The 14,618-nt window shown below is 41.2% G+C and overlaps 1 protein-coding gene across 1 annotated transcript in view; it reads right to left on the bottom strand.

The window, feature by feature from the left end:
• The window catches only part of LOC145358656 (semaphorin-4E-like), an 82,588-nt gene that overhangs the window by 29,343 nt on the left and 38,627 nt on the right, over window positions 1–14,618 (bottom strand). Inside the window, exons 4-7 of the mRNA XM_080212872.1 lie at window positions 11,293–11,355; window positions 6,525–6,623; window positions 5,574–5,673; window positions 3,885–3,995 (exon numbers count right to left, since the gene is read on the bottom strand). Of these exons, the coding sequence (XP_080068998.1) occupies window positions 3,885–3,995; window positions 5,574–5,673; window positions 6,525–6,623; window positions 11,293–11,355 (373 nt within the window). The remainder of the gene's footprint in view (window positions 1–3,884; window positions 3,996–5,573; window positions 5,674–6,524; window positions 6,624–11,292; window positions 11,356–14,618) is intronic.

Raw genomic sequence — 14,618 nt, 5'->3', positions numbered from 1 at the left:
CCTTTTGAGGGATACATATTCTTGGTAACAGCCAATGCTCACATAAAATGGCCAGAGTTGCTGTGATGAAATCTAGGTAATCAGAGAACACTATCATGGAACTACAAGTATATATAGTCAGTTTGGATTCCCTGAACAACTTGCCTCACAAAAGTATGAAAGTTTCTTGCAAGAGAATGGTATTCAACATATTGAGTCCACGCTGCATCATCTTGTTACCAATGGACTAGCAGAATGTTTCGTCCAAACAATGAAACATACCTTGAGAGCAACAATAGAACATGGCTTGCTAATTAAGCATGTTAATAAATTCCTACTAATGTATAGGAATAAGAACATAAGAACATAAGAAATAAGAGCAGGAGTAGGCCAACTAGCCCTTCGAGCCTGCCCCGCCATTCAATAAGATCATGGCTGATCTGTCGTGGCTCAGTTCCACATTCCCGCCCTCTCCCCATAACCCTTAATCCCCTCTCTTATCAAAAACCCATCAACCTGCATCTTAAAAATATTTAGCGAGGTAGCCGCCACCACATCAACGGGCAGAGAATTCCAGAGATTCACCACCCTTTGAGTGAAGAAGTTCCTCCTCAACTCTGTTCTAAACCGCCCCCCCTTTATCTTGAGGCTGTGCCCCCTAGTCCTACTATCCTTTCTGAATGTCGCCCATTCAATGATTAAGACCTCTCCTGCATTACCAACGATGAAGAGACAACTACATTTGACATTTGACCTGTTGATACCTCAAGAAATTCAACAGCAAGAATAAATGAAATTGTGGGAAAGCAAAGCAAAGCATAGTGTTTCCCACCAAGGACATAGAGTTATGGATAGGAATTACTCCACAGGAGAGAAATAGGTTCCTGCCACAACCGTTACATGGGCTGAACCTGTCTTTTATACTGCCTAGACCAGAGATGACATCACCAGAAGCAAGCATTCTGACCTGCTGTTGGCTGGAAGAACAGATTTGTCAGAATTGGAACATGTGAAGAATCCAGGCTCAAACTTACAAACTTGAACCTTCCAGAACCCTGGCACCAATGGCCAATGCTGAGGAAAGCAACACCTCACCTACAGATCAGGCACTGAGACAACTTGAATACCTACATCAAAGCAGGTCAAACCAACCACCAATGATGTTAGTGGAAAGACAAAAACACCAGAGTTTACTACCAATGTAAAAAAGACACAGAGTCATAGAGGTTTACATAGAAACAGGCCCTTCGGCCCAACTTGTCCATGTTGCCCTATTTTAAAACCCATAAGATAATCCCAATTGCCCGCATTTGGCCCCTATCCCTTTATGCCCATCGTACTCATGTAACAAATTTTAAAAGACAGAATTGTACTGCCTCTACTGCTACTTCTGGCAACTTGTTCCAGACACTCATCACCCTGCATGAAGAAATTGCCCTTGTAGATATCTTTCCCATCTCACCTTAAACTTATGTCCTCCCGTCTTAGACTCCCCTACCTTTGGGAAAATATAATGATTATCTAGCTGATCTGTGCCCCTCATTATTTTATAGACCTGTATAAGATCACCCCTCAGCCTCCTACGCTCCAGAGAAAAAGGTCCCAGTCTATCCAACATCTCCTTATAACTCAAACCATCAAGTCCCAGTAGCATCCTAGTAAATCTGTTCTGCACTCTTTCTAGTGTAATATTTTCCTTTCTATAACAGGGTGACCAGGACTGCACACAGTATTCCAAGTGTGATCATACCAATGTCTTGTATAACTTCAACAAGATGTCCCAACTCCTGTATTTAATGTTCTGACTGATGAAACCAAGCATGCCGAATGCGTTCTTCACCACTCTGTCCATCTGTGACTCACTTTCAAGGAGCTATGAACATGTACCCCCAGGATCTCTTTGTTCTGTAACTCTCCCCAACACCCTACCATTAACTGTGTAAGTTCTGCCCTGGTTCAATCAAAATGCACCACCTCACATTCGTCCAAGTTAAATTCCATCTGCCATTCGTCAGCCCACTGGCCCAACGATCAAGATCCCGCTGCAATTGGAAAAACCTTTCTTCAGTGTCCACTATGCCATCAATCTTGGTGTCATCTGCAAACTTACTAACCATGCCTCCTACATTCTCATCCAAATCATTAATATAAATTACAAATAACAGCGGACCCATCACTGATCCCTGAGGCACACTACTGGTCACAGGCCTCCAGTTTGAAAAATAACCCTCTACAATCACCCTGGCTTTTATCAAGAAGCCAATTTTGTATCCATTTTGATACCTTACTCTGGATCCTGTGAGATTTAACCTTCTGCAATAACCTACCATGCAGTATGTCGTCCTCGCTAAACACCTCGCTAAAGTCCACGTAGACAACATCAACTGCACTGCCCTCATCTACCTTCTTGGTTACCCCTACAAAAAACGCAATCAAATTTGTGAGACATGATTTTCCACTCACAAAGCCATGCTGACTGTCCCTAATCAGTCCTTGCATTACTAAATGCCTGTAGATCCTGTTTCTCAGAATACCTTCCAACAACTTACCCACCACAGATGTGAGGCTCACTAGCCTGTAATTCCCAGGCTTTTCCTTGCAGCCCTTCTTAAACACCAGAGATTTACCAAGCATTCCAAAGGCAATGGCCTCCAGACTGTCTGAATTATTGATAGTAAAGGATTTGTTGATTATTGTTCATGTCCTACTTGTTGGAACTTGTTGGGGACATTCAATTTAAGGGAAAAGGAAATGTTATCTATTTATATTAATCCTTATTATTTTACTGAAGCTCTGTTGTGTTAATGTATTTGTATATTCACCAGAAGTGGGGTCACAAGTCACTAGTGCGAGAAAAATGTAGAGAAGTGCCATGTAAGAGAGCGCACACCTGTAAATAAAGCTCTGTTGTTTTAACTCTCCATGTCCCAAGCATATCTCCAATATACGACATTAATAAGAATAATAACTTCAGCATTCAAGCAGCAAGATTAATTAATTCTAATCCACCCAGATTAAAGAGATAAATGTATTTGCTGTCAGCTGTAAAATGTTCCATGTGAAACAAGTTTAAGCAGTCTCGACCAAGAAGAGGCCCACTAAATTAAACAGCTCCAAGTTTAACACTATTGTGACTTTGTGCAATGTGGCACTGCTGCCTCACAGTACCAGGATTCCTGGCTTGGGTAATTGTGTGGAGTCTGCAAGTTCTCCCTGTGTCTGCGTGGGTTTCCTCCGGGTGGTCTGGTTTCCTCCCACAGTTGGGCATTGACCCAAACAGGTGCCGGAGTGTGGTGACTAGGGAAATTTCACAGTAACTTTGTTGCAATGTTAATGTAAGTCTGATTTATGACTAATAAAAACAAACAATCTCAATATGAGGAGCTATTATATAAAAAAAGGGATAGATATTACTCCTCTGTATTTGAGGCCAAGGCTCACTGGTGTAATGAGGCAGCCCTGGTCTGCATCAAATCTTGCTGTAGCCTAGGTTCCTCAGTGATGAGCATCCATATTTCTCACTTTGATGATACAAGTGAGGGAAAACTCATCGAGTCAGAGCAAAGTGGTCTTATTTTCAAACAGTACCATTAATAATCAAGAACTTTTAAACCAGTGCATAATTCACAAAGAATGAATTATTTTCATGTTACTATTTTTTTTGAGTGGGTAACTGACTTGAGATGCCTAACTGTAGACAGATTTACCCTGCAACATAAAAACAAACAAAGTGAACTAAATTCCCCTTGGTTTTACATTACAACTCCTGACAACAATATTGATGACATAATAAACCAAAATTTATGCAAACTTCACTGCTCTGCATCCCCAAAATTAAATAAAGCTTGTATGGTAAAAAGAACCCACTGGGGACTTTCAGCATTATACGCAAGAATCATGCTCACCATGTAGCCAGGAAGTCTTGTACTCCGATCGCAAGCTGTTTTGGAAGCTGCGCAGTAAAATGGGTTCAGAACCAAGGAAGTTATTGGCTGTTGCAGAGTAAAGTTCTCCATCTAAAATACATGAAATTGAGGTAATCCAAATATCATTCACTTTTGTGAAAAGGATTAGACACTAGCTACCACACCTTGCACTATCAATGGGCTTAAATGAATAGGCATGGGTTATATTTTCAATTTCCACCCTACTGTACCCAATCCCATTAATTGAATATTCATATCTCAACTGCATACTTTGTCCAGCTTGCAATCTAAATTACACACAGTGCAGACTGTGCAAGCGACATCACATCTTTCTCATACTCCCTCTCCATCTCTATTGAAGCCAATGACTCATGTGAAATATGGATCATCCATGACTCTGTGGTAGGACTCTCACCTGAATCATAAATGCGTGGGTTCAAGTTACACGAGAGGCTAAACTGCAAAATTTAGGATGACACTCCAATATACTACTGAGGGACTGCTGCACTCTCTGACGTGCTGTGTTTTGGATGAGAAGTTAAAACTGACAGTGATGTGGAAAAATTGCATGGCACTATTTCGATGCAAGTCTCATGACATCAGGTTAAAGTCTAACAAGTTTATTTGGTAGCACAAGCCACTAGCTTTTGGAGTGCTGCCCCTTCATCAGGTAAATAGGAGTTCTGCTCACAAACAGGGCATATAAAGACACAAACTCAAATTTACTAAATAATGTTTGGAATGTGAGTCCTTACAGGTAATCGAGTCTTAAAATTACAGACAGACAATATGAATGGAGAGAGGGTTAAGAACAGAAGGGATGTGTGTTGTCTCCTGCCAATATAGTTAGTGAGATTATGCAAGCCCAGACAAGTCATGGGGGTTACAGATAGTATGACATGAACCCAAGATCCCGGTTGAGCCTGTCCTCATGTGTGGGGAACTTGGCTATCAGGAGGTGTTGATAAAGAGGCAATGGTATAGTGACATTGTCACTGGACTAGTAATTCAGGGACCCGAGTTCAAATCCCACCACAGCTCCAGGGACCTGGGTTCGATTTCTGGCTTGGGTCACTGTCTGTGTGAGGTTTGCACATTCTCCTTGTGTCTGCGTGGGTTTCCTCCGGGTGCTCGGGTTTCCTCCCACAATCCAAAGATGTGCGGGTTAGGTTGACTGGCTATGCTAAAAACTGCCCCTTAGAGTCCTCAGATGCATAGATTAGAGGGATTAGTGGGCAAACATGTAGGGATATAAGGGTAGGGCCTGGATGGGATTGTGGTCGGTGCAGACTCGACGGACCAAATGATCTCTTTCTGCACTGTAGGGTTTCTATGATTCTAAATTGCTCCTTTATGACCAAAGGTGTGTAGGTTAGGGAGATTAGTGGGGTACATACATGGGGTTATGGGGTTAGGGCCTGGATGGAATGCTCTGATAGAGTTTTGGTCAATGTTCTCCCTTCCATTGGCCATTTATCTCAATTGTTGTTTCTGGCACCTGACTGTCCTTTTGCCTACACAATAGTCAAACACCACAAAAGAAAATTCTTTGGACATGAAGCACTTGGTACTTCGTAAAGCATGATATAAATTCCAGTCCTTATTTTCTTGTAATAAGGACTACAAACTCACAAATATTTTGAAATATTATTTAAATCAATTACATACCAACCATAATAGAGGCATATCTCTGGGCAGGGTCAAATGGACACTGTCCTTTACCCTCCTCAGGCTTGTTTTCTAGCTCAATTTTGCCATTGTTAACGACCTGTCAAACAAAAATGTTTTACTGCACGTATATTAAATTCAACTAGGGTAACTTTCTGATGACAACGTGTCACTACTTTTTCTTTTAAAATTTTAGTTTGAAAATTTGAATGAGAAAATCTAGTCGTCAATAACTTCTTATATAGTAAGACTAGAGCAGTAATACCAGCTTGAAAGCTCTTCTTACTCCCATGAAAACAATATACAAATTGCCACAACCACCCCAACCTGGAGTAATATTTTGCAGTGATGCACAAGGAACAACACACTGGGTATTGGAATCAGGAAAATCAATGTTTGATGCAGAAACTGCTCACTGATCATAATGTTAACTCTGTTTCTAATACAAAAGCAAAATGCTGCAGATGCTGCAGTCTGAAACAAAAACAGATAATGCTGGAAAATCTCAGTAGGTCTGACAGCATCTGTGGAGAGAGAATAGAGCCAATGTTTCGAGTCTAGACGACCCTTTGTCAAAGTCTGGTTCTGTTTCTGTCTCCAGTGGTTCATACCATTTCCACTAAGCTTTCTCAGCATTTTATATTTTATTTCAATATGTCTGCTCTTTTACATACTTCACAATATCATAGAATCCCTACAGTGCAGAAGGAGGCCATTCAGCCCATTAAGTCTGCACCAATTCTCCGACAAAGCATCTTGGCCATGTCCTATTCCCATAATCCCACATACATAAATTTCTTGTTGGAGATTGTCCAACAATAACATCACATGATGGTCTGAAATAAATAAGCAAGAACAAAGTTCATACATGAATGGACTTCAACTCCCATTTCACTTGCGTAATTCTAAACTCATTGATTGGTCAGATATGTACTGCAGATCTCTACTGACCATGTAATCACACGTTGGGTGAAATGCATATGTTCCACAAACATACATTCTGGTTTCCGTTAACAGGTGCAGAATGCGTATGTAGTTGCGGCAATCTTTCTGTAATGGAAAAAATTAATTATACATAAACGCTGAAGACAGTGACTTTCCTTTACAAATTTATGCAGATAATTTTGTACATTATTTTATACTTCATACTCTATTACTAGCTGACACAAATGGCAGAAGGGTGGAATACGCTTTTACTGCGACATATGGACTCCAAAGTGAGGTACAGTAACAACATAGGTCGATTCATGTTCTGATTTCTATCCTTCCAATAATCATTGCGCAAAGATACAAGACAAACATCTTAAAAGTTATATACAATGCTGTTAGTCAAATATAGGGACACAGTCCACTGTAGCAATATAAACAATGTTTCTACACCACTTATTTCCCCCCCACAACTGACAAAACACAAATAAACTATGGTATAATAAAACGGTGGAACAGGCTCTTGAGGTGGAAATTTTTTTAAATTTAAATTTTCACTCCACTCTTAAAGTTACGAAACCAATGTGCAGAGAAAACCTGAATCCATCTCCCTGCTTGCTCCAAAAATCAAATTTAAATTGAATTCAATTCATGGTCCATACAAGACATACATACAAGATCCAGACAGACAAGCAAAGGCACCTGATCTTGGACTTGATCTAATGTTTGGCTTAACCAAAAGAGATATACACTCCTGCCAGGTGATCATGGTTTCATGTTCCCCTAATAAGAATTTGCTGCTCAGACAAATTTTCCACCATAAAGCAGAGAGTTGTGAACAGTACCACACCAAGGGGCATATAGCTCTCAGTGTGGAGAGAGTCACGGTTAAACTGAGCTGGAGAAACTGGTAACAAACACTTCAGAAGAAAAGCTTATCTCTGTTTCAACACAGCTATTAAAAAAAAAATTTTATACGGAAGAAAAATCAAATAATCTGTTCTGGCACAATGTTTGTGATGCAAAAGGAATTAGAAATGCAACTGGCAAACACTTGTGGAAAACTCACTTTGGATACAAGTCTTGGCAAAATAAGCTTTTAACAACAATATGTAGAAACTGCTCATTTGAATTGAATGTGATAATAAATCATTGATTTTAACGAAAGAGCACACTGCAGTTTCTCCAGCACGAATAGATGTGCTGCATGATGTGGTACTGAGTTCTACAGACCAGGAAACAAAAACACAGGTAGATCAGTCAGCATGAAAGAGAGAAAAGACAGGATAATATTTCAGGTATAGCCCTTTGTCAAACTTGAAAGCTGAAAGGTTGGCAAGCAGTTTTGCAAAGATGGAACAATAGATAAAAGGGAAACAGCAGACATGCTGATTAAAGAGAGGAGATTAATGGGTTGACGTTGACAAAAGAAAACTGGCAGATAATGCAAATACACTTCTCAGTGACAGCAACGCCCCTGAGGCTTCCAGGTTTGATCACAATTGCACAGGGATGTGCCATTGGAAAACACTTACATAGTAGAATGGGGTTCAGCTGTGATAGCCACAACAAACAGCCTGCTGACATTTCCTGCCTAAGTTCACACATGAAAAATGACTTGCGGGCAACTTGCAACCATACCTCCCTAAGACTGTAACACAAAGGAGCAGAATTAGACCACGCAGCCCATCGAGTCTGCTCTGCCATTTAATCATGGATGATATTTTTCTCATCTCCATTATCCCTGATCCCCTTATTAATCAATAATCTATCTGTCTTAAAGACATTCAATGACCTGGCCTCTATAACAAAGAGTTCCACAGATTCACCACTCTGTAGCTGAAGAAATTCCTCCTCACCTCTGTTTTAAAGGATCGTCCCTTAGCCTGAGGTTGTGCCCTCTGGTTCTAGTTTTCCCTATTAGTGGAAACATCCTCTCCACGTCTACTCTACTAGGTATCGCAGTACCCTGTAAGTTTCAATAAAATCTCCACTCATCCTTCTAAACTCTAAAATTGTAGACCTAGAGTCCTCAACCATTCCTCATACAACAAGCTCTTCATTCCAGGGATCATTCTTGTGAACCTCCTCTGGGCCCTTCCCAAGGCCAGCACATCCTTCCTTAGATATGGGGCCCAAAATTGCTCACGATACTCCAAACGGGGTCTGACCAGAGCCTTATACAGCCTCAGAAGTACATCCCTGCTCTTGTATTCTAGCCCTCTCGACATGAGTGCAAACATTGCATTTGCCTAACTATCAACTCAACCTGCACGTTAACCTTAAAAGAATCTTGAACAATGATTCTCAAGTCCCTTTGTGTTTCTGATTTCCTAAACTTTTCCCCATTTAGAAAATAGTCTATGCCTCCATTCCTCCTTCTAAAGTGCATAACTTCACACTTTTCCACATTGAACTCCACTTCTTTGCCCACTCTCCTAACCTGTCCAAGTCCTGCTTCCTCAATACTACCTGTTCCTCTACATAACATTGTATCATTTGCAAACTTAGCAACAGTGCCTTCTGTTCCTTCCTGCAAATTGTTAATGCATATTGTGAAAAGTTGTGGTCCCAGCACCAACCCCTGAGGCACACCATGTTGCCGTCTGCCATTCTGAAAAAAAAACCCTCTATCCCCACTCTCTGTCTCTGCCAGTCAGCCAATTCTCTATCCATGCCAGGATCTTACCCTTAACAGATTCCTCTGCTGCACCTTGTCGAAGGTCTGCTGGAAATCTAAAATATTGCCAATGACCGAAGTCAGGCTAACCGGCCTATAATTACCCATCTACTGCCTCCCTCTCTTCTTAAACAGAGGCGTCACATTAGCTACTTCCCAGTCCTCTGGTACTCTCCCTGCCATGAGATGCCAACATTGGACTGTGGTAAGCACAGTAAGAAGTCTCACAACACCAGGTTAAAGTCCAACAGGTTTATTTGGTAGCACAAGCCACAAGCTTTTGGAGCACTACTCCTTCATCAGGTGAGCAGGAGTTCTGCTCACAAACAGGGCATATAAAGACACAAACTCAATTTACAAAATAATGGTTGGAATGCGAGTCTTTACAGGTAATCAAGTCTTAAAGGTACAGACAATGTGAGTGGAGAGATGGTTAAGCACAAGTTAAAGAGATGTGTATTGTCTCCAGCCAGGTCAGTTTGTGAGATTTTGCAAGCCCAGGCAAGTCGTGGCAGTTACAGATAGTGTGACATGAACCCAAGATCCCGTTGAAGCCGTCCTCATGCGTGCAGAACTTGGCTATCAGTTTCTGCTCAGCGATTCTGTGTTGTCATGTGTCGCAGAAGGCCACCTTGGAGAACCCTTGCCCGAAGATCAGAGGCTGAATGCCTGTGACTGCTGAAGTGTTCCCCAACAGGAACAGAACAATCTTGCCTCGTTTGTCGATCCGTTGTCGTAGTGTCTGCATGGTCTCTCCAGCATACCATGCCTCGGGACATCCTTTCCTGCAATGTATCAGATAGACAAAGTTGGCCAAGTTGCTAGAGTACGTAGTGTGTACCTGGTGGATGGTGTTCTCACGTGAGATGATGGCATCCATGTCGATGATCTGGCACATCCTGCAGAGGTTGCTGCAGCAGGTTTGTGTGGTGTCATGGTCATTGGTCCCCTGGAGGCTAGTTTGCTGCGGACAATGGTCTGTTAGAGATTGGGCGATTGCTTGAAGGCAAGAAGTGGGGGTCTGGGGATGGCCTTGGCAAGATGTTCGTCTTCATCGATGACATGTTGAAGACACCAGAGAAGATGTCCTAGCGTCTTCGCTCTGGGGAAGTACTGGACAACGAAGGGTATTCTGTCTGCCATGTCCTGTGTTTGTCTTCTGAGAAGGTCAATGCAGTTTCTCGCTGTGGTGCGTAGGAACTCGGTACATACTCTTACAACTCAGCCAATGTTGTCTACCTGATATGCTGCAGGAAAGGATGTTCCAAGGCATGGTATATTGGGTGTACCCACAGAAATTCTATGCCTTCTGATCCTATATCATAAGAACATAAGAACTTAATTTCTTACTAACAATACAATCCCATCTCCTTGCCCATCTGCCTGTCCTTCTGATAGAACACATATCCTTGGATATTTAGATCCCAGCCCTGTTCCCCTGGACCCACAACACTGTACCAGCCAATTTCAACATATGCAACAAGCTCTTTTGCCTGGTTCCATATACTGCGTGCATTTAGGTACAACACCCTTAGTCCTACATTGACCACCTTCCTTCTCATACTTGTCACCTTTTTTGCTCTGCCTGAGGTTAGATTCCTGCCACCTTTTATACTCTATTCTATTAGATGGTCTGGAAACTTTACTAACCTCTCCTGAGCCCTCAGCTCCATTAACCTGCACTTCTACCCTCTCCTTGAACATTGATTTTCTAATTCTCCATATAACTGAACCCTTCCTCCCACCATTTAATTTAAAGCTCCATAAACGTAAAAATGCATTTTTGCTTTTATTTCTGAAAAACAATAATTTCTTCTGATAGGAATTGATCAAAAAGTTGGATTCTCTGCTTCTGTAGAAATGTTAAGGAATAGACTGATGGCAGCTAATAGTCTGTGGAAACTTTTCTGACACAAATCTTGATGTTTCAATACATTTTTAAGGAAGCAGTAACGCATTTCAACCAACCTGAGGTCACTACTGAATGCCAATACTTGCTGGTTTTCTTCTCCGTATCAATGCTCCATCTTATCATAAACCATTGCTATCACTAATTGTGTAATTGCAGTCAACTGTTGCCAGCACAGAGTATTTAATAATAATGAAACACACCTCTTTTGACTTTCCTTTGTACATGCATTCATTCCGCTTGTTTTCGGGAACGATCCACATTGCCTGGAAAAATGGGGGAAAGGGTTAAAGTTTATTTACTTATTGATCACAAGTAGGCTTAAATTAACACTGCAATGAAGTTATTGTGAAAACCTCTTAGTCGCCACACTCTAATGCCTGTTTTGGGTACACAGAGGGAGAATTTAGCATGGCCAATACACTTAACTAAAGTTAAAAAATTAAAGTTTATTTATTAGTCACAAGTAAGACTTACATTAACACTGCAACGAAGTTACTGTGAAATGTCTCTAGTAGCCACACTTTGGCACCTGTTCGGGTCAATGCACCTAACCAGCACGTCTTTTAGACTGTGGGAGGAAACCCACATAGACACAGGGAGAACTTGCAAACTCCAAGCTGGGAATTGAATCTAGGTCCCTGGCACTGTGAGGCAACAGTGCCATCCTAGCATGTCTTTCGAACTGGTTAGGTGCATTTATAAACGTGCAATACTGGAGATGAGCAGTCATTACTCAGGGCAAACCTGTGAGGCTTTGAACAACATTTAAAAAGCAAAGGAGAAGTGGAAACCTGAAACCAAAAAAAGCTGGTCACAGTCAAGAAAAACAAGAGTCAATTGATGTTTCAGGCCCTTCTCATCATTCCTCAGAACTAGAAGATCTTATAGGTGAGCCACATTTAAAAAGGAACACAGGGGAAAGGGAAAAAAAATAGCTTTCATCAGATAATCAGCTCTGACAAACGGTCATCCTGAACTGAAACGTTAGCTCTATTCTCTTTCCACATGTGCTGTCAGACCTGCTGGGATTTTCCAGCATTTTCTGTTCTTGTTTCAGATTCCAGCATCTGCAGTGTTTTGCCCTTAAGAAAAATGATCTGTTGAATAGAAGACAATTGAATGATAAGACCTAATATTATCAGGAGACAAGGAAAGCACAATAAAGAGGCAAAGAAATGAAAGGCATATTTAAATGGGATACAGTGCGAACAGCTACAGGGGCACTGGTAGAGCAGGAAGTAGGTAAAACCTGGAAGGTGGAAGCTTCTGAAGAATAGGACAATGATATAGACCATACCATCAGATGGAACACTCCTTATGGTCTGTGCTTCCCCATGTGTTAACCTACTTTTACACCAGTCTCCCCACGTGTGTGTTTTTTTCCCCCCTTTCATTTGTGGCGTTCCTTTTAAAAAATCTTATCTCCTGTAATATCTCCCATTCCTGGGAAAGGGTCATAAGACCAAAACCATCAACTTGATGTACTGGTTTCTGCTGTCAACATCGTTTTGTTTGGAATACGTCAACCTTCAATGACACAATACCAAGCAATCAGCACAAAGGAACAAGTTTTATTACCATTTCCCCGATATGTCGAATAGGTTAGCAAAATATAAAACCACCTGCAGTTAGCTCCATTGAAACACACAGTCACCTCTTGCGCTTAATTCAAAATGCCAAACTACTTTCCAGTCATAGAATCATTGGAGATTATAACATAACAGGAGATGATACAGCATTTTGTGTTCATGTTGCCTCTTTAAAACAGCAGTCAGTCCCACATCCCTGTTTTTTGCCCATAATCCTGTAAAGATGTACAGGTTAAGTGGATTAACCATGATAGATTGCCCCTTAGTGGCAGGGGCAAGTCAGCAGGGTAAATACACAGCGTTACAGGGATAGGGCCCGAGTGGGATTGTTGTCGGTGGAGTTTCAATGGGCTAATGGCCTCTTCCGCACTGAAGGGATTCCACCGTTTTAAGTTGTTCACTCTGAAGTGCCTGCTCCCTTAAAGTCCATTTAACGTAATCTATGGGATCAGCTGCCACCACCTTTTCAGGTACAGCATTCCCAATCCTGATTGTTCCCTCAGTCATTCAAGCTGGGAAAATTCCAGATCCAAACACAATGCTGAATTTGAAGTTCTGCTCAATGTATAACAGTTCCCCTGGTTTTTAATGCTCAGCAATTTAATTGAACGGAAAAGCAAGGTATTTTGATATAACACAGCGATAGGTTAATCTATCAGCAAAGTATCAAAAACACAGCTGTTCGCCAATTTTTAAAAAATACTACAACCATGGTAGCTCCTTTGTGCCAATAAAAACAGTCCAATTCAGGTGGAATCAGCTGTTAATGTTCAAAGAACTTAAAAACATTTGTGCATTACACCGCAAACTGCTTACACTCGACTTTCTATGATCTTTCCTGCTGGTTGAAGATTAAATTTGCTAAAATCAGGCACCACACAAAAAATCTGGCCCCAGGTAGAAATTACGAGATTCTGTTTACATTAGTTCCAAAATGCTTTTCAAACTGGAGTAGACATTCTTTTAAAATTATAATTTTAAAGTAAAGTTAAAGTTTTATTTGTTGGTCTCAAGTAAGGCTTACATTAAACACTGCAATGAAGTTATTGTGAAATTCCCCTAGTTGCAACACTCTGGCAGTTGTTTGGGTCAACGTACCCAACCAGTACGTGTTTCAGAACGTGGGAGGGAACCGGAGCACCCAGAGGAAACCCATGTAGACACAGGGAGAATGTGCAAACTCCACACACCATCATTGATCCAAGCTGTCCTTGGTGCTGTGAGGCAGCAGGGCGAACCACTGTGCCACCTAAGACATGAATGAAACTAGTAAATGTTTCAGTATAGGATAATTCTGAATCAGGCTGCTCACAGGTAGTGGTGGCATAGTGAAGTCATTGGGATAGTAATTTAGAGACCCAGGGTAATGTTCTGGGAACCCAGGTCTGAATCCCACCACAGTGAAATCTGAATTCTATAAAAATCTGCTTGCTGCAAAAACAAAAATCCTATCTTGTTCACCAACATCCTTCAGGTAAGGAAATCTGCTGTCCTTATTCTGAAATGCCTTTCTAACAAGCTACTCAATTCTGGGCAATTAAGAGTGGTCAACCAGCTCAGCTAGCAACACCGTATCCCATGAATAAATAGAGAAAAAGGATTCAATGTTCGTTAAAAATGCTTACTTTTTGCAAAGCTTTGAAATGGAAAAATAACTGCATTATTTTGCCTGATTATGCTGCTTTAGTGAAGGTTATAGGCAAAAAATTGCTAGCCTAGCCAGTGATGCCCATATCCTGTAAATGAATTAAAATTTTTTTTTTAAAAAGCAGAAACTGTAGATGTCGTCCAGTCAACACAATTTTGAGCATGTTCTGGGCACAACTTCTTGATTCGGCTCAAAGCAGAAACTCAACTCCTGAGCTTTTGATTAAGACTACCATAATCTTAGCATTTTCAAGGTCAGGTTATCAAAAGAAACATTCTGCCAGTTAGCC

This window comes from Carcharhinus amblyrhynchos, chromosome 26, assembly GCF_965287045.1.
Source record: "Carcharhinus amblyrhynchos chromosome 26, sCarAmb.v2.hapA, whole genome shotgun sequence".
Lineage (NCBI taxonomy): Eukaryota > Metazoa > Chordata > Chondrichthyes > Carcharhiniformes > Carcharhinidae > Carcharhinus > Carcharhinus amblyrhynchos.
This window is presented reverse-complemented; position numbering and strand designations above follow the sequence as displayed.